This window comes from Apodemus sylvaticus, chromosome 15, assembly GCF_947179515.1.
Source record: "Apodemus sylvaticus chromosome 15, mApoSyl1.1, whole genome shotgun sequence".
NCBI classification, from domain to species: Eukaryota; Metazoa; Chordata; class Mammalia; order Rodentia; family Muridae; genus Apodemus; species Apodemus sylvaticus.
The window spans coordinates 84237711-84257630 of NC_067486.1; the positions used below are offsets into that span (position 1 = coordinate 84237711).

General features: G+C 50.4%; 2 protein-coding genes across 5 annotated transcripts; both read left to right on the forward strand.

Moving 5' to 3' along the window:
- Positions 1–1479: 1479 nt before the first annotated feature.
- On the forward strand, positions 1480–3668 carry Sdf2l1 (stromal cell derived factor 2 like 1). The gene is made up of 3 exons (XM_052158291.1): positions 1480–1729; positions 2065–2261; positions 3028–3668. Exons 1-3 carry the CDS (start codon positions 1540–1542, stop codon positions 3307–3309), a joined length of 669 nt encoding a protein of 222 aa, XP_052014251.1. The 5' UTR covers positions 1480–1539; the 3' UTR covers positions 3310–3668.
- Positions 3669–7032: 3364 nt separating this feature from the next.
- Positions 7033–19784, forward strand: LOC127665759 (uncharacterized). Of its 4 annotated transcripts, none has more exons than XM_052158284.1 (8): positions 7033–7153; positions 8452–9003; positions 10284–10539; positions 10785–10908; positions 14384–14607; positions 15108–15178; positions 15402–15506; positions 19556–19784. In XM_052158284.1, exons 3-8 carry the CDS (start codon positions 10318–10320, stop codon positions 19728–19730), a joined length of 921 nt encoding a protein of 306 aa, XP_052014244.1. In that variant the 5' UTR covers positions 7033–7153; positions 8452–9003; positions 10284–10317; the 3' UTR covers positions 19731–19784. The 4 variants fall into 4 exon arrangements, with proteins under 4 accessions (XP_052014244.1, XP_052014246.1, XP_052014245.1 ...); XM_052158285.1 differs by lacking the exon at positions 7033–7153 and having other exon boundaries at positions 8045–8594; positions 8934–9003; XM_052158286.1 differs by lacking the exon at positions 8452–9003.
- The last annotated feature ends 136 nt before the right edge of the window (positions 19785–19920 follow it).

The following is a 19920-nucleotide window of genomic DNA, read 5'->3' on the forward strand; positions in this document are numbered from 1 at the left end:
AGCCAGGGCTATACAGAGAAGCCCTGTCTTGAAAAAACCAAATCCAAAAAAAAAAAAGAAAAAGAAAAACGCCGGGCGGTGGTGGCGCACGCCTGTAATCCCAGCACTTGAGAGGCAGAGGCAGGTGGATTTCTGAGTTCGAGGCCAGCCTGGTCTACAGAGTGAGTTCCAGGACAGCCAGGACTACACAGAGAAACCCTGTCTTGAAAAACAAAACAAAAATAAAAATAAAACATAAATAAACAAAAATCTGAGCAGAAGCAAGCAAGTTGTAAGCAGTCCCTCTGCCACAGTCTCTGCTTGAGTGTTTGATGACAGCAGGGAGAGCAGACAGAAGCTCCTAGGCAGGTGTCCCTGCCGGGACAGTTCATGCTGTGGTTGCCTTTGTGAAAGGCTGTTCTGGCTGAGCCTTTTGTAAATTATTCTTGTTAGACACACACACACACACACACACACACACACACACACACACACACGAGGTTCATTCCTTCTCAGCTGCATATTTACTTGTTAGCTTGGGTTAAAGGCTTGACAAATGACTCTATTTTGATTCTAACTATTCTGACACAGCTCCCTTAGAAACCTGTTGTCTGCCTGTCATCCTCTCTAGGAGAATGACCTCAGACTTCTTCTTGAATTTCCTGCCTCCACTACTTGAGGGTTGATTTGCTAAGGATCAAACCCAGGGATTTCTGCTTGCTGGACAAGCACTCACTCAACTGAGCTACATCTGCAGCCCCAAACATAAACTTTCATGAGTATTTAGTTAGTGCCCTAAGACAATACTTCATCAGCTTCTTAGTAATGTAGCCTGCAGGGGCAGTTCCTTTTGTGAATACCCAATGGATGGATGGACAGATGGATGGATGGATGGATAGATAGTGTGTGTATGTGTGTGAGGGCTCACAGTTATGTCATCCTGTAACCATAGGACTATGCCACCAAATGACTCAAGTAGCTGCATGGCTAAGAGAATTTAGAAACCATGGGGTCCAGGAACTGATGTGATTCAGTGCCAGTTTGATTAACACCTGGAGCCAGAAGATTACAATAACTTTGTTATCTGTCCACTTTGAGACCACAAAAATCTCGTGACTCACCTAAGAGTCTGTAGCTTTACCCCGGGGTCTGAGTGGAGGGACACGAGACTAAAGTTTAGGAGGTCCAGGGTCAAAGGGGTTCCTATACCTACTACACCCGAGGACCTCTAACGGGGAGCCAAGTGACTGAGGCAACCAACCAACCTTGGCGAGCACCACTCTGTGGCCTCTCGCGGACGGTCGCCACAGCCACTGCTTTATTGGCGGGCCCTCGGAAGCGTGGACCAGTCAAAATCCTCCTGGTGTCTCCAGCCCCCTCCCAGCTACCTCCTGGAAGCTGAGGGTGGAGCCGCTGCGCATGATCCAATAGTAGTGCAGGAGGAACGCGCGCGCGAAGACGATTGGCTGCCGTGGGAGGGCGCTGTCAGAGCTGGATTGGCCGCCGTAGTGGACGGAAGCGCAGAGGTCCGGAGCAGCTGGAACCCGGCGGGCTGGCGCAATGTGGGGCGCGAGCCGCGGCGCGGTAGCGGGGCCGGCGCTGCTGGGGCTGCTGCTGCTGGCTCTCTCAGTGCGGAGTGGTGGCGCGTCCAAGGCCAGCGCCGGGCTGGTGACCTGCGGGTCAGTGCTGAAGCTCCTCAACACCCAGCACAGAGTGCGGCTGCACTCACACGACATCAAATACGGATCCGGTGCGCAGGGGTGGTGACTGGGACCGCCAGGGGGCGGAGGCTTAGCGACTAGGTGGTCCTAGCGGGGTCTGTGGGTTGTCAGGGAGCCCGGGGGTTGCGAGTCTAGACTCGCTCGTGGGGCGTGACAGACAAGCCGAAGGATGGAGTGAGGATGCGCGGGGTGGGGGAGGAGGGTGTCCACTGGTCCTTGGGGTCCGGCCTGGGCTGGGTGAGCCCTTCGGGTCCTGGAGTGTTAGGAGCTGTGGGGGAAACTTTTTAGTGTTCAAGACGAGGGTCCGGAGGTCTGTGATTAACGAGAGTCCACGGGTGGGGTGGGCTGGGGTGTCCCTCTTCAGGCAGCGGCCAACAGTCGGTAACCGGCGTGGAGGCGTCCGACGATGCCAATAGTTACTGGCGGATTCGCGGCGGCTCCGAGGGTGGGTGCCCGCGCGGGCTCCCCGTGCGCTGTGGGCAGGCAGTGCGGCTCACGCACGTGCTCACCGGCAAGAACCTGCACACGCACCACTTCCCGTCGCCGCTGTCCAACAACCAGGCAAGCCCCGTTCCCAACCCCGCCGAGGCTGCTGCGCGGCGCAGGGAGCCGAATGACAGCGGGAGGGATGGAGGGGAGGGGCCGAGAGGGCACTCAGTCTCAGCTACCGGGAATTGGGGGTTTCTATTCAGGAGTTTATGGGGCTCCTGCTCTGGGTCCTGTCCCCAGGAACCTTCTTCACCGAGTTAGGAGAAGTACTGAGAAGTCAGTGCGATTAGTTCCTGCTTGGACACAGAGGTGGACCCACACAACAGATAATAGGAAACTGCAGGAAGGAGAAACTCAGGCTGGGTCTGAAAGAGAAGTGGGGTTCTTCCTACCCCGTCCCCTCTGGAAGAGTCCTACTAAAATACAGGGCTCATTGCCGCTGGTGTGGGAGGGACATGGGGAGAATCCGACGGTTCTTTGGGGGAGTTACAGGGGGAAAATGTTGGAGGGGAACTTGGGGGTAAGGCCAGGGGGCACTACACAGCTGATACAAGAGGCTCTGTGCACCTGAAGAATGGGGTGGGAATATTTTTTGAGACCAGATTTCTCTTTGTAGCCCTGACTGTCCAGACACACCCAGAGATCTGCCTGAGTGCTATGCTTAAAGGGGCACCTGGCTAGGGCAGGACCACTGGCTTCCATTTTCACTGCTGTGAATGCTGAATGTCAGGGAAAGGCCCAGAGGCCCAGGATACTAGGTGTAAATATTACAGCTAGACATGCAGCATAGGGGAGTGTGTGCCCTGCGTGTGACTGTTTCTATACCTTACACTCTCAGGAGGTGAGTGCTTTTGGGGAAGACGGTGAGGGTGATGACCTGGACCTGTGGACAGTGCGATGTTCTGGGCAACACTGGGAGCGAGAGACCAGTGTCCGCTTCCAGCATGTGGGCACCTCTGTGTTCCTGTCGGTCACTGGCGAACAGTATGGTAACCCCATCCGTGGGCAGCATGAGGTGCATGGCATGCCTAGCGCCAATGCTCACAACACGTGGAAGGCCATGGAAGGAATCTTCATCAAGCCTGGAGCAGATCCCTCCGCAGGTCACGATGAACTCTGAGAGCTGGGTGGGTGATGGGAGGGAGGGTGGCTGAGTGGGGAATCTCAGGGCCACTCTTGTGTAAGACTTTGTTTGTAGGGGCCCTCAAGTGCCTTTATGATTAAAGAATGTTGGTTTGGGATTATTTTTGCTGTAATCCTGTGGAAGATCTGAAGGCGCCAGCAGTATCTGTCCAAGTTACCATCTCACCCGTCTCAAGGTCCTGTTCAATTTTTTTTTTGAAACTGTCTCACTATGTCTCGTTGACTGGCCTGGGACTCACAGAGCTCCACCTGCCTCTGTCTTCTGAGTGCTGGGATTAAAGGTGTACACGACCACAGCTGGCCCCAACCCGTTCAATAAACTAATTTTTATTACTAGTGTGAGTGCATGAGATGTGTGTTTGTCGCCACCTGTGCCTCAGTGCATGCATGGAGGTCAGAGAACAGCTCTGTCGAGTCGCTTCTCATCTTCCAACTTTATGTTGGTTCCAGAGGTCACACTCAACTTGCTAGCATCCTACAGCACACACAGCCATCTCACGGGCCCCCAGCCTTTTCTGGATGCCTGTCCATGCATATTAACTCTGCCCTGAACTGTGATCTCACCCGTCTACCCTACAGTGTCCTCATAGCAACTGATCTCATTTCCCAGGTCTGTTGAATGGCCTTGGCAGCAGGGCCCCTGCCAACTGGGATGGGCTCAAGACCTGCAGCTCCCTCACCTCTCCTCAGGACCCCGTTCTTCTGGTGGTTGTGGTAGTCAGCTTATCTTTGACTAAAGGCCAGTTGAAGATTTTCACTAAACATCCAAAAAAGATATTTACTGGAAATGAATACCTCAGGCTCCCAGACCTTTGATGTAAATGGCATTCTCCCTTATCTGGCCTGCCCTGCCAAAGTCTATCATCAGACCCCACCACCCCCACCAAGGCCCTAAAGGAAGAAGAGAACTTGGAGAGATGATTTGGTAGTTGGGAACACAGCCTGAACTTTCAGAGGACTAGCAAACTAACTATGTCATGTCAGGTGGTTCACAATCTGTCACTCCAGTTCTGGGAGGGATCTCCCAGACCTCTTATTCCTGCACACGTGTACACAAACCTACAGGGACACAAGTAATTTTAAAAGAGTGAGAGGGGACATCTCAAGGGAAGACAACCTCCCTCCCTCCAAACAACAACAATAAAAAACCCCATCCAATCTGGATGGTTAGGGTTGTATAATTTAAAGGCTGGGGGATTAGTTGAGTTGTGAAACAGTTGGTACTTGGTATGTTTGAGGCTATAGGTAGAGCATTTTCTAGCATGTACAAGGCATAGGGCCCATTTACAACACCAAAATTAGATAATATAGCATACATAATAGGGTGTATGGTTTAAATAAGAAAAGAGAACACACTAGCAGAAGGTCCCATATCAAGCAAGCTGGCAGCTCTTTAGTGGGGTGTGTGTGGCCTCTAGAGGTGGTAGAAGAAATGACAGACTTCCTGAACTTGGCTGAGTAGGTCATAGGGACTTCAGGGGAACTAGTAGGATGATTAGTTCTAGTAGTAGTTGATTTCCTGAGGGCCAGGAAAAATCCTAAGAGGCTGAGATGACAGTTGGCTAGGAGGGACTTGGGATAGTGTGGGAAGAACAGATCACATGGATTAAAGAAATCAGTTGAATTTATTTAATGTGTGGGCAAGAGAAAAGCTGTAGTCAATTTGAATCCTGAGGGGAAGGAGTAATGCCTGAGAGACTTGGTCTTCCCACTGACAAACTTTTATTTGAGACAGGTCTTACCATGGGACTCTGGCTAGCCAGAAACTCACTGTGTAGACCAGGCTACATAGTGAACTCAGAGAGGTCGGCCTGACTCTGCCTCCCAGGTGCTAGGATTAAAGACATGCCCCACTGTGCCTGGGTCTATTGCCAAACTTTTAAATATTGCTTTAAATCGTGTTTTGTGTGACTATGCACATGCATGTGGTCTCCTCAGAGGTCAGAAGAGGGTGTTGGATCTGCTGGAGCTGGGACTGCAGGTGGCCATGAGCCATCTAGTATGGCTAGGGAATCATTTAAGTCCAGTTTTCTAGCTCTGCAAGAGCAGTGCTCGATTTGGGCAGCCATGCCATCTATTTCTCCAGCGCCCAGATTCTTGGAGCAGAAAAGTTGCTTCCATGCAGCGTGCAAATCATTACGAACCAATAGCACAGGAGCGGCAGCAAAACATTTTAATTTTATATTTGATTTTTATTTTTATGTGTATGGGTGTTCTGCCTTCCCATATGTCTGTGCATGCAGTGGCTTTAGAGACCGGAAGAGGAGGTCAGAACTCCTAGAACTGGAGTCACAGATGCTTGTGAGACAGCCTGCTGGGTAAGTGCAGCCTTCTTCCCGGCGAGCCCCCTCTTCTCAGAGACAGTAGTTCATGTAGCTCAGGCTGGCCTTGCACTCCTGGCTGTCTTCTCCACTTCCCAAATGCTGGGATTTGTGGATGTTTTATTTTGTATTTGTGTGGAGAGGGGCAGTGTGCTGGCTGTATCCCCAGCACTGCAAAGACCCAGGAGGATTACCATAAGCACAAGGCTAGCCTGGTCTACTCAGTGAGTTCCTGGCTAGCCAGTGGTATATGATGTCTCAAAAACTGGCATTTTTTTTCCCAAAGAAGATAAGACAATGCAGGGACTGAGAGATTATGGGTCTGTGCTAAGAGCATTGGCTGCTCTACCAGAGCACATGCGTTTCATTTCCATCATGCATGTGCTTGCTTATAATCCTCTGTCGTTCCGGTTGCAGAGGATAGAAAGCCTTTTGACCTCCCTGAATACTCGGCATGCACATGGTGGTACAGACAGGCGGGCAAAGTTAAGTTTAAAATAAAGCGAACAAAATGAGTTCCTGAAGGTTGAAAACCAGCTCTGTCTGCTTTAAAAATATTTTCTCTTAGCCTTTGAACTGGGGGTAAAGATTCCTGTTTCATATGGATATAATTGGGGATAAAACACAGATGCCAGCTGTAAAACTACATTTTTCCCTTCACTGACATAGACCTGAGCAGAGCTCCTCAGGTTCTGGGTGCTAGGTGCTGTGTATCTTTGGACTAATCAGCTCAGAAAGGTCACTTAAATGAACTCTTACACACAAAGTGTTTCACATTCTCAACGAATTCAGATCATTTTCTTCCCTTCCTAAGTGCCAGGGCCTTCGCAGCCCAGCTGGAGGTTTCCTGATGACTCTGAAGTTGGACAACTCTGAAGTTGGACAGAAAGAGGGCAGGCCACAGGCTTTGAGTAAATGTCCCATCCCGGAGGTGCAATGAGAAAATCTCAAGCGCAACACAAAGCACCCCCTAGGGGTTCATTCAACAGCGGTCTTGACCAAAGGCTCGGACCCTTTCCCGGGATCTCAGTGCCCTCGCTAATTTGGTGAGCTGTGTGGTAAGCATGGACGCGCCCTCCGGAGTATCACTACAATAACTGCAGAGGAATGAGCTGGGAAAAGGCGGACAGAGCTTCCTTTCAAGAGTCAAGAGTGAGGAGAAAGTGCATGTAGAACACTTTTTTTTTTTTTTTTTTTTTTTTTTTTTTTTTTTGTTAAACCGGTGGAGCCAAAACTCGGGCGCCTGGCCAATCGGAGCCTGGAGGCTATTTTGAAATCTTTCCAGCAGCAGCCAATAGGTACGCAGGAGGCAAAGCTTGGTGTAGGCGCAAGCCAATGAGGCTGGCGTGGTGCCTGAGGCCTAGGGCTCGGCCCTCGGGACTGTCAGAGGGTTAAAGATGGAGCCGAGGGAGAGAGGGCGCCACGAGGTACCGGGTTGTCCGGATAGGACGGGGCCGCCGCCTACCAGGATCTTCCACTAATCTTCACCTTATCCACGCGGTGAGAACAAGAGGTGTCTGTCCACGTGAGTCTGGGATAGGGTGTGCGGTGAGGCCAGGGGAACCCCAGATTCCTGGAAGCCCTCGTTGTCTCTTCCCAGGCAGGAGACTCTGTTAGGACAGAGTGCAGAACTCGTACTGGGGGAACGGACCAAAGACCGGGTCCCGGACTTCAAGAGCCTCGCCTGCTAGGAGTTCTAGGCTGAAACAGGGTGCAGGTGGTCCCGCTGTGCCCCCCTGCAGCTGAGCACAGGCCCCTCCTTTGTGTTTGCGCCCCCTCGGGTGCTGGCCCCTCAGCTCCCTCCTGAGAGTGCCTCACCAGAATCAGAATCACTTTGGAGAAAGTTGAGTGCTCTGAAGTTCTTACGACCAGAGGACGGCATCCCAGCAGGAATCCCCTCTGTACTCCGAGGCTCGGATAGAGGTCCTACCCACCCACGGGGGTTGCACTTCCAGCCCTGCGTGCAGTGAGGGCGATGGATTTCCTGCTGGCTGCGGGTGCTCTGACTAGGTTGCACTACTGTGCTGTGAGAAGCAGTGCAATGGTATTGTCAAAGCATCTGGGACCAGCTTCACAGAAGTACGGATCCTTTCTCCCCTTCCCAGGCCTGGCCCCTCAGGCCTGCAGGCCGTTCCCTCCCCCTGCTCCTTTTACTCTCTTCTCCATGGAAACTTGAGATTGTAGCCAGGCCCGTGTCTCTGGGGTCAGAGGGCATCCCTTGCACAGGCAGAGGCTCCACCCAGGTGGGCAAGCATTCCAGGTCTAAGATCCCACCCCAGCCGCCCCCACCCCCCACGCCCCGCCCCGCCCCGCCCCCTCGAGGCTGACAGGCTTGCTGGACACTCTTTCCCTGTTGCACTACTGTGGCCTCTGGAAAGCAGTGCAATGATGAAAGGGCATCCATCGGGCCGGCGAAGGAACCTGAGGTACAAAAGGGTCAGCGCTTGGACCCCAGTCATGCGTGCAGAGCTTTAGTCTGTCTGAGAGGAAAGGTGGTGCTGGGAGCCATATTCCAAGGCTGGAACCAGGACAAAGGGGAGACTTCAGATTTGGAAAGGCTCCAGTCTCAAGCTCTTAGCCCCTCCCCCAGGTTAAAATAGGGGAGTCCACTGGGGGTGGGGGCGGGGCGGGTGTGTGTGTGGTGAGTGGTAGCTCATGACTTAAATCCCAGCACTGAGAGGCAGGCGGATCACCCGGTTCCAAGGCCTGGTCTACATAGTGAGTTTTAGGACAGCCAGGGATACACAGAGACACTATGTCTTGAAAAACCAAATTAACTAATTGATTAATTAAAAAAGAAAGAAAGAATGGCTAGTCCGTGCCTGGAGGCTGATGCAGGAAGATTGCCTCGGATTTGAAGCTGTCTGAAGAATCAAAACAAAACTAGGACCTCCAGGACCTTGTGGAGAGACACAGATGTTCGCCTCTTTGTATGGAAAAGGTTTGTGTACCTTGCTTAGCCTTGACTGCTTTGGGAAGAACAGGACTCAGCCTTCCCTGAGATGACCAAGGGGAAGCGACAATGCCCTCACACCTTGGGGCTCAGCAGAAGTGACGATGGCTGGACTTGGAACAAGAAGCCTGCAGAGGAGGCCTGCCAGCCATGGCTGCTTGCTCTTTTACAAAGAGGGTATGTCCTGAGAAGGAGAGGCGTGGAGGTGTCTGGAGTGCCTGCTTTCCAGACAGGGCTGGAGCTGAATGTTTAAGGATGCCTGATCCGGAGTGTGCTTTCTGAGTTACCTTTACCAGCAAGACCCAATGGCCCATGCCTTTAATGCAGCAGGTGGATCTCTGTGAGTTCAAGGACAGCCTGGTCTACACAGCAAGTTCCAGGACAGCTATATTTCTAGGTAAAACCCTGTTTCAATGCACCCACCCCCTTTAAAAGCAAACAACCTAGTGGGAGGCAGTCAGGCCTGTCTTCTTGACAGGAGGCCCAGGCTTCCAGATTGGCTTTTGGGAGTAGCCTTCACCCCTGGGTTTAGAAAATCAGCCTTCACAGTTCTGTAGCTCCACAGTCCTGGCACCCAGAGGGGACTGCTCTGACACGACTCAGGCCTGATGGAAGCTTTGATGGGGAAGATGTGGGTCAGCAGCTGTTGCCACAGCAGATCCATCCTGAGACACCTAGGAATCCTTACTTGTATATATCTTGGATGTGGGCCTGGAGGTCGGGGAAGTCTGGGCCACAAAGGATTTCGGTTGGCTAAGTCACTTCTGTGAGTTTGAATCAAGAAGATTGTTCAGAAATGCAGCAGAGGGGCAAGAGAGAAAGTGCAAAGGTTGGGGATTGGCTCGGGTAGAACACTTGCCTATTTTGCACAAGGTCCTGGGTTCAATTCCTAACACTATGGTGGGAGGAGGAGAGGAAAGGAAGGGAGATAGGTGGGAGGGGCTCAGGAGGACATCAAGACAGTGCAAAGAAGTGGTCTGGTCATGGGTGCAGGCAGCAGTCTGTAATCCCATCATTTGGGAGGCGGAGTTCTAGACCAGCCTAGTCTACAGTGGTTTCCAATACAGCTAGAACTACATAGCGAAACCTTGTCTCAAAAAACAAACAACAAAGAAGTGGTCATGAAAGGGAGGGCAGGACGTGGTCTGGAAAGGGATGTGTGTAATGCTGCAGCGTAGGTAGAAACTCAGAGGGCGCAAAAGCCAGCGCTAAGGCAGAAGGAAGTCCTATTGGATATTATCTTAGTGAACTGGAAGGTAGATTCAGTTACCAGGGCACACTGGTAAGGCAGGGTAGAGAGGGAACTGCAAACTGGGAGAGGGCTGGGTGCTTTGAAACGGAAAGGACCATGGCTCAGAAGGAGCTCAAAATCCAGAAGGTACCTGGGTGCCTTCAGAGGTCACAGTAGGGGGCGGAGCAGCGTGGGGGTGGGGCACGCTAGTGCGCATGCCTGGAGAAGTGAGCATTGTTACGTGAACTGGTGCTGGCCCGGCCCCCTGACTCTGTGGGCATTCCCTGGGGTAGACTGGGAGGGGGGCGGGTAGTCTGGGGATCTGGAGTCTGCACTGCGGCTGTAGGGAGAGAGTGGGTGCGTCCTGCAGTCCCTTTCTCAGTCCTGGCCCTAGGGAGGGTCTCCCTGGCCCAGGAGCCCTCCCCTGACAGTCGCTCTACCCACAGGCAGCATCCGCCCACCACCACCAGTCCATTTCCAATGGAAGTCCTGGACGAGTTCGACAGCGAATTCCCCCTGAGTGTGACCTTCTGCCAGCTCATTTCCGAGGATGATTTCGAGAGGCAAGCAGCAACCTACACCGAGCGCGCGCTGCGACGCCTCTTCCGCGCTTTGGATCGCAACCCGGCGCTGGCGGAGAGGGTCGTGCGGAAGGGCAAGCAGACTGAGCTCGAGCAGCGCGGGCTCCTCTCCAGCCTCTGGGTGCGGGCTGCGGGCTGCGGGTTGCGGGCTGCGGGCTGCGGGCGGTAGGAGGCCACCAACCATCCCAACTCTTTCTTAGGGCAGAGCTTTGAGGGTGGGACTTTGGCTGAAGGATGAATGGGAAGGTTAACTACTGGCAGGGGCAGCCAAAGGGGTCTTTCCCGAAACCAAGAATGCCAAGCCTGAGGAAGGAGCAGGCAAGCGACTCTCTTCTGGCTTCCCGCCTTTCCTCCTCGGTATTGCAGGCGAAGTTTGTGTGCACTGTCCAGGGGGATCTAAACCAGTGTAACAGCATGGGTGCCCTGGAGATGCACCAGCGCCTGGAGCAGCTGAAGAGACGCATCCACCGCGTGCATCTGTATTCCCAGGGTGAGGTTCAATTTCTGACGGTGCAAACCCTTGGGACTCCCTTTTTTGTTTGTTTGTTTGTTTTTTGTTTTGTTTTGTTTTTTGTTTTTCGAGACAGGGTTTCTCTGTGTAGCCCTGGCTGTCCTGGAACTCACTCTGTAGACCAGGCTGGCCTCAAACTCAGAAATCCGCCTGCCTCTGCCTCCCAAGTGCTGGGATTAAAGGTGTCCGCCCGGCAACTCTTGGGACTCTTAACCCAGCGCATCTGCTCCCCCTCCGCCTCCCATCACATTACAGTGTTTGTCAAGCCTCAGGTTGGGGAAATCTTAGGTGCACTCCCTACGTTGGATTTGCCTCCCTTGGGTCAGATTTAATGAAGAGTGGGAATGAGGCCTGGGACAGAAAGGGAGAAAGAAAGGAACACCTCCTAGCAAGGTTAGCTAATTTAGAGGCTAACAACTGAGGGTGGGGGAGGGGGTCATAGACACATTTAATCTCAGTCTTAGGATATTTGTCTTAATTAAAACAGTTTATCTATTTATATATTTGAGACAGGGTCTCATTCTGAAGTAATGGCCCCAAAATCTGCCTGTCTCTCTGCCTTCAAAGAGTGCTGGGATTAATGGCATGCACCACCACCATACCTGGCTCTAAAACAAAGCAATTTTATGGTGTGTGTGTGTATACACGTTTGTATGTGTGTGTACATGAGCACGTGTGTAAGGCACTCAGTGAAGGTTAGGGGCTGACTGCCGAGGAGTCGGTTTTTCTACTGTAGGATCTGGAGATCCAACTCAGTTTGTCAGCCGTACATGGCGAGTGCCTCTACCCACTGAGCCATCCTGCTGGCCTCTTCTCTCTCTCTCCTACTTTTCTGAGGCAGAGTCTCACTGTGTAACTCTGGCCAGCCTGGATCTAAGTCACTGTAGTTCAAGCTGGCCATAAACTCAGAGACCTGCCTGGGCCTGAAGACATGGGCCACCACATCTGGCCCTCCACTGTCTCCACCTTTGTTTTCTGTTTGTTTGTTTGTTTGTTTTTTGACATAAGGTCTCTCACCGAACCTGAAGCTTATTGATTTGGGTAGGCTGTCTGGCCAGTGAGTGTCTAGAATCTCTTTGTTTCCGTCCCCAGACTGTTGTGATGGCAGGTGTGTGTGCCCTGGCCTGGAGGTAACGGGGATCTTTAGGACTGTGATGTAGGAACTTTACCCGCTGAGCCTCTTCCTCAGCCCACTCCCCTTCTTCTTATTTATTTTTTAACAATTTAAGGCATTTTATTTCTGTGTGTGTGTGTGTCTGTGTGTGTGTCCATGTGTTTGTACAAATGCCTGTGTAAGGCAGAAAAGGGCATTGGCTTCTCTACAGCTGAGGTTCCAGGTGCTTCTGAGCCATGACATGGGTGCCGAGATGTGAACCCAGGCCTTCTTTAAGAACAGTGATGACTGAGCTCTCTCTCTAGGTCTTCTGTTACATCGTGTGTGTGTGTGTGTGTGTGTGTGTGTGTGTGTGTGTGTACATGCACCTGAACACTTTCTGTTCTGCATATGTGGATGACTGAGGGTAACTTGCAAAAGATTCCGCTCTACCACAACTCAGGTTACCAGGCTGGGCGGCAGGCTCCTTTACTTGCTGAGCCCTCTGGTCAGCACTCACCGTGTGATAAGGCCTCGTCTATCCCAGGCTGACCTTCAATTTGTAGCTGAGATTAGCTTTGAACTCCTGATCCTCCTGCCTCTGTCTCCTGAGTTCTGGGATTACAGGCTCGCGGCACCACATCCCGAGAACGAACTGTTCCCACGGCTGCTGAGCTGTGCTGTAACATCCACTGTCCCCGCAGACTCAGAGCAGCCCAGAGGACCTAACAGTGCAGTAGGCCCTGGCTCAGCGTCCAGCCAGACGGTCGGTTACTTTGTGGGTCCCTTTAACTTGATAAGAGAGAGTGAAAGGGTCGAGGGAAGGCAGCCCTGTCCTTGGCTGCTTCCTGATGATGGAGGCAAGCTTGATCTTCACTGTCAGGATATCCAATTTCTTGTTTCTTCTTTGTGTACGACTACTTCAACCACGACCGGCAGCAGCCCACCGACAGTCCACCCCACCTCTTGGGCTGGGATTTATATACCCTCTGGAGAGTCCTCAAAGTTCCAAACTTCACACAATGACAAAAACTATCTGCAGCTGGAAAAACCATGCTAGAGCCCAAGGCGCACCCCAGCCAGCTGCTGCGCACAGTCTGAAGCAGTCCCATAGCCCACACTGGGATTGAAATGAAAGCACATTCCTATTTCCATGTTTTTTAAAGAAACCAAAATGCCCAGACATCACTTTTTTTGAACCCAGCTTTGCAAGACCTCTCTGGGTTTTCTTATAGAAGCATTTTTCTACCACACCCTTGTGCCTCTGAGGTTGGGTGTAGGCTGAGGGCTCACTGTCTGATGCCTCAGCGCTCTTGCCAGTGTTGGCCGACTCAGTCTTCCATGGGCCTTGACTGGGAGGCCACAGGTTATCATACAGGGCCTGGTTTACTCACCACTTCCTTCAAAATTCTATCCTTAAAGTTAGACATCTCGGCATGGCTTTGGCCTGCTCTGACGCAGACAAGATCCGGCTCTGCCTGTAAAAGACAGAAGGGGGGCTGACAGAAGGGGGGCTGACAGAAGGGGGGCTGATAGAAGGGGGGCTGATAGAAGGCTCCGTTAGTAGAATTCTTGCCTAGCCCTCATGAAGTCCTGAGTTTGATCCTAAGTACCACACAAACTGTTTGTGTACATGTAATGCCAGCAGCCTGGAGGCTGGAGGCAGAAAGGTCACAGATTTAAGGTGTTCCTCAGAGGCAGTTAAAGGCCAGCTAGGATAGGGAAGATACAGAAGGGGAGGTGGTTACAGAGAATGAGACAGAGGAAGAGAGAGATGTTTTTGTTTTTGTTTTGTTTTTCTGTTTTGTTGTTGTTATTGTTTTTTCCAGACAGGGTTTCACTGTATAGCCCTAGCAGTCCTGGAACTCACTCTATAGACCAAACTGGCCTTGAACTCAGAAATCCACCTGCCTTTGTCTCCCAAGTGCTGGGATTAAAGGCGTGTGCCACGAGAGATTAATTTTTGATTTCTTTCTCCAACATACTTGGTGACTACTGAGATAATGCCTGCTGGCACCTGTCATTGTGGCCCTGGGTATTGTCCCAGGATTCTTGAAAAAGCCCGCCAGGCGGTGGTGGCCTATAATCCCAGCACTCTGGGAGGCAGAAGCAAGCGGATTTCTGGGTTTGAGGCCAGCCTGGTCTACAGAGTGAGTTCCAGGACAGCCGGGGCTACACAGAGAAACCCTGTCTGGAAAACAAACAAACAAACAAACAAACAAACAAAAACAAAGAAAAGAAAAAAAGAAAAAGCCAGAGAAGGATTTTCCTTTATCTGGAAAGCTATTATGAAACCCTTGTGTTGCTCCATTTGGACCCTACTGCCCAAGGTGTCAGTACTCACCAAAGTATTTGATGCAGATGCCAAGAGGAGGAGGAGGAGGCCGAAACCAAAGAAACCAGACCCCATCTTTCGAGACCGGTCAACCTCCCCATGCCTGCCACCAGCTCTATCACCACCACCGATGCAGCCGCCGGCGCCGCCACAACCTGTCACCACGGTGGCCTCTGTAGTGGCCGCGTCACCTTCTGTCTACACCATGCCCCGGGTCTTTGGCCCCTTCCCTCCACTGTCTGGCAAGCCGGTCAGTGGGAGCGTGCTCTATGAGAGGCAATCCTGGGAAGGGAGGGCCGCTTCTCTTCACCTGTCCTGTCTACAGCACTGGTTCTCACATCTTTGCCGAAGGGCTCCTCTCAGACAGGCTTTGGGTATGGGCTAGCAGTAGGTCAAAGAGCAGAGAGGCCTTGCCCTGGCCAAGGGCCACACTGGAGGTGGAAAACATAAAGCTGCTCTCTGTGAGCCAGCAATCCAGGTAGCCTTGGGGTGTCCGTAAGAATAAGGAGAACCGTCGACTTCCTCACACCCTGGTCCCCATTCCTGGCTTGGTGTCACAGCCCTCCACCCCGCCCGCTCTGCCTGTGTCGTACCTCTGGGATCCCCTTCTCCAGAAGTTCTCCCCTTTCCCGTGTCCTCGCCTCAGTCAGTCACCATCTCCTCTATCCCTAAAATCAACTCTTGCTTCCTGTGTAAGGACCGCTTTTCTGCATGGAATAGTTTTCACTCTGTTTCCTTTGTTTCTTGTAGATGGAGAAACTGGATATTTCAAGGTCTGAAGTGAAATTAAACTGGAATGGTTTTTCATCAACATCAAAGAGGTATAAGGGTTTTACTCAGCTTGAAGGAAACAGAAACCATTTGGGAGCCATCTTGAATGCCAGACTTGATGTTTTGTCCCAACCTCTTAATTCTCACAGTTTTGGGTGGTGATTATATTCTATTCAGAGGGAGAGGCTGGACTCTTGGACCTGTGCTACAGACAAGCCTGCCGAAGCTGTGGGTAGGTCCAAAGCCAACATCTGTTTCTTCACTGTCTTACAGCCACATGGTTGATCTGACCCCCTTGGTTCTCAACCCCGGAGGCTTCCATTTCTCCTATTTGGCAGGAAACAGTGCACACAAGCTCCATTGCCCTGGCTTTCCCTGGTGAGTACCTGCACCTCTGACACTGGTCCCTGTGGGCTCTCTTCCAGTCCCACAGTCCCTGCCTCTGGAAGGCACTGTAATAGTGTGCTCAAGGGCAAAAGAGAACTTTGGTCATATTTCTTTCATGCCCAGAACCTCACATATAATCAGTACTTGCAGTGGTAGAAGACATCAGTCCATTATCAAGGCGGGAGCATGGCAGCATCCAGGCTGTTGTGGTGCAGGAGGAGCTGAGGGTTCTACATCTTCATCTGAAGGCTGCTAGCAGAATACTCCCTTCCAGGCAGCAAGGGAGAAGGTCTTAAAGTCCACACCCACAGTGACACACTCCAACAGGCCACACCTCCCAATAGTGCCACTTCCTGGGCTGAGCATATATAGACCATCACAACTAGGCATAGTGGCACAAGTTTGTAATCTTCAGATACAAATGTGGGAGGCTTAGAATCAGCCCAGAGGCTGTCTGGTCATGGTGGACTTAGACCTTAATTAGCAGTTTTCCTACAGGGTTCTTGGTGTTTGGTGTTTTGTCTTCTCTCTCTCTCTCTCTCTCTCTCTCTCTCCCTCTCCCCCTCCCTCTCTCTCTCTCTCCCTCTCCCTCTCTCCCTCTCCCTCTCCCTCCCTCTCTTTCTCTCTCTTTGTTTTTTTTTTTTTTTCTCGAGACAGGGTTTCTCTGTGTAGCCCTGGCTGCCCTGGAACTCACTCTGTAGACCAGGCTGGCCTTGAACTCAGAAATCCGCCTGCCTCTGCCTCCCAGAGTGCTGGGATTACAGGTGTGCACCACCACTGCCTGGCAAAGATTTACTTTTATTATTTTTAATTATGTGTATCAACATGTGAGTCCGAGTCCCTCTGTTGGCCTTGGATTCCCTGGGTCTGGAGTTGCAGATGGTGTGAGCTGCCTCATGTGGGTGTTGGGAATCAAACTGGAAGAACATCATGGGTTCTTAACCAAGTCATCTATCCGATCTCCTTTTTCTAGATTAAAAAAAATGTTATTTTTTGTTATTAGTTTTTGAAACAGGGTCTCATTGTATAGTCCTGGCTATCCTGGAACTCAGTATGTAGACCAGCCTGGCCATAGACTCACAGAGATCTTCCTACTTCTGTCTCAGGAGTGCTGGGGTTAAAAGCATGTGCAAGATGCTTTTAACCAAGCATGCTAGAATTTTAAGTTGAGTATGTGTGTTTCTGTGAGGTATGTGGTTGTGAGTGCAGTTTGCTGCAAAGGCCAGAAGAGGGCACCAGGTGCCCTGAGTCACTCAGATACAAGGAACAGAAGTCAGGTCCACTGCGAGAGCCTTCAGTACCTGCTCTTAACTGCTGGGTCATCTCTCCAGCCCTGCTTCTTAATTTGTATAACATCCTTTTTATATTATGGAGACAAGTCTCTTGTCAAATGCAATTTGCAAATATCTTCTCCCATTCTTTTTTCTTTGAAATGCAAAGTTCTCGGCTTTGGGCCCCTTTTGTGGTTATTCCGAGGCAGAGTTTCACTGTGTAGGCAGTTCATTTGGCTTTGCCTTTCTTTCTTTCTTTTTTAAAGCTGTATTTATTATTATAAATAAGTACCCTGTAGCTGTCTCCGGACACACTGGAAGAGAGGGTGTCAGATCTTATTACGGATGGTTGTGAGCCACCATGTGGTTGCTGGGATTTGAACTCAGGACCTTCAGAAGAACAGTCAGTGCTATTAACTACTGAGCCATCATCTTTCCAGCCCCTAGTCAGTCCATTTGGTCTCAAACAATCCTTCAGCCTCAGCCAGCCTTCCTGACTGCTGGAGAACAGGTTTCAGGGAACCTGGCTGGCCCCCTGCTCAGCTCTATTGCTGAAGCTTGCTGAGCCTTTTTAACTCCTGATTTTCCTGCCTCCACTTCTCACGTCCTGGTACAGGAAAGATGTGCACACCGAGCCCAGCTTGGTCTGTCTGAGAAACTGTCTTTTCAAAATAGGCCATGAACTATAAATGTTCTCAAATTCAATGAATTGTTTTGAGATTGATTGACATCTTGGAAACTAACTCCAAAGCAAAGGCCCTTTTGACTGCAGGGCTTGTAGACGCTCTGTAAGTGACCACTGCAGATCTGCAGTGTCTGCCCCCTCTGCTTTCTGAGTCAGGGTCCCACAGCACTGACCAAGCTGACTCTGAACTTGTGATCTTCTTGTCCCCGCCTTCCTAGAAGGGAGATTATCAGAGAGGGGACTTATGCATCTTAAAACTTTTTCTTAGGCTCATGGAGAAAAGATTTCTATAAAACTTTATGGTGTTATCAGTTAAAAAGAGGAAATAAAGCTGGAAGAGTGGCATACACCTTTAATTCTAGCTCTGGGCAGCAGTAGCAGACAGATCTCCGTGTGAAGCCAGCCTGGTCTACATAGTGAGTTCCAAGCCAGCCAGAGCCCATAGTGAGAACAGTCTTAAAGTCACACTCAAGCAAAGCACACCACTACCACCACCAAGAAACAATCCACAAGGAGGAAATGTGAATCCAAGCATGATGCTTGCTTTCAATTCCAGAACTCATAGGCTAAGGCAATATTGCTACAAGTCTGTGGTCAGACTGCTTAAGAAAGTTCTAGAAATCTAGGCCAACCAAAGCTATGAGGGTTATTATAGTGAGGTCTTGTCTCAAACATAAAATCTAGAAAGAAAAATATGCATTCGTGTAGTTATGTAATATTCAAATTATGTATAAATTGTTGTATGGCTTTTCTGGGGAGATTTGAACAAATATCTATTCCTCTTAGATAATGTACTGATGACGGATCAAAGGCATGATTCCATTCCTTTAGTGAACTAGTGTGTTTATTGTGGTTTGTTGTAGAAGTGATTCAATCCTGACCCGGGGTTTCCACCCTGCCTTTGATCATTAGTTCCTGGGTTAAAGACCTACATTCAACTTTTATATTTACATTAAATCTTAAACAGCACTAGATCTGGGCAGATAACTATCTTTTAAGTTACTAGAATCTACCTTCCTATTGATAACCCAGAATTATTCCTTGCTATGTTTTATCTGGGCTGCTCTTAACTATTTGGCCAGCCTTCAGGGACACATTCTTTAGGGCTCATCTAACCTATGGTGGCGTCCCCTTCTTCCTCCTCTACCTTCTTTTTCTTAATTTCTACAACAGTGACTGCTTACAGGGGCAGGCAACTGTCATTTGTATCACTAGAAAACTTAGACTGGTGTGGTGAGGACCCAGGAACGTGGCTCTTGGAGTTCCTCACACAACCCTGAGAGTCTTTCCCTTAGTTTTTTACTGCATATATACTCCAGTGAGGGATTTAGGAACCTTACAACTTTTTGGAGTTTTCTTGAGTTTAATGAACTTCTCTTCAGGAAGTAATGTTTCAGTCTAGAGGAAATTTCAACAAACATGTAGGTACAAAATGGAAGAGTTAGGCAGCTATAGATCATAAGAAGCTATGAGTATATGCTACAAACATGTATTCCCAAGATGATACCTGACCTGAATGAAGTGTTAGGAAGCTATGGATCTGATCAAAGGGGCTTGAACGGATGGGCAGGCAGGTGGCTGGTTACAGGCACACCCCTCTAATCTTATCACCTGGGAGGTTGAGTCAGGAGGATTGCTGCAAGTTCAAAGATAGTTTGGACCACACAGTTTTAGGTCACCTAGACCCCCCCCAATCCCCTGCCAACCAAACCAACCAACCAACCAACCAACCAACCAACCAAATACCAAATAAGTAAGGCAAACAAAAAACAAGCAAACCAAACCATCACCACCACAAAACCTAAAGCCATTGAGGCCCTTCTCACTCTTAACAGGTATCAGGACAGGCCTCTGGTTCACACAGTGTCCCTCTGTCACTCACAGGCATTTAGATCTGGCTGGAGTATTTTACAATTGTAAGCAGTGCTATAGCGTATAACCCTGAACAGATTTCATGGGAGAGGTTTCTGGAAGGAATGTCTTGGGAGATAGCCTGAATCCTATGACTTTATTCCGTGTGTGTCTGACAGCACTGTGAGCAAGCATTGTACATCATGAGCATGTGTTGGCCATCTCTCATGCAGGACGCCAGCCTGTAGTGGATCCTCCAACACTGACAAGACTCCATCTCCTGTTGTGAAAGCCTCCATCTTCACTCCACCTGTTCTGCTCAAGTTCCAGCCCGTGCCCAGATCCAATGATGACTCAGAGAATGACCCTGGCAGTGCAGAGTCCACTCCTGCCAAGGAGAGCCAATAATCTCTTTCCAACAGACCATGCCCCAGGACTGAGTAAAGTTCATCCTGGTGTTGAGCTTCTCACTTGTATGTTCTCTCTGCTTTCGCCTGGACTTTGGAGAGAGTTCTCTGCTATAGCCTGGATTCTATAGAAAAACTCTGTTTCAGACCTCACCCCTCAAATAGGCAGTGCGTGTTTAGATCAGCACCTC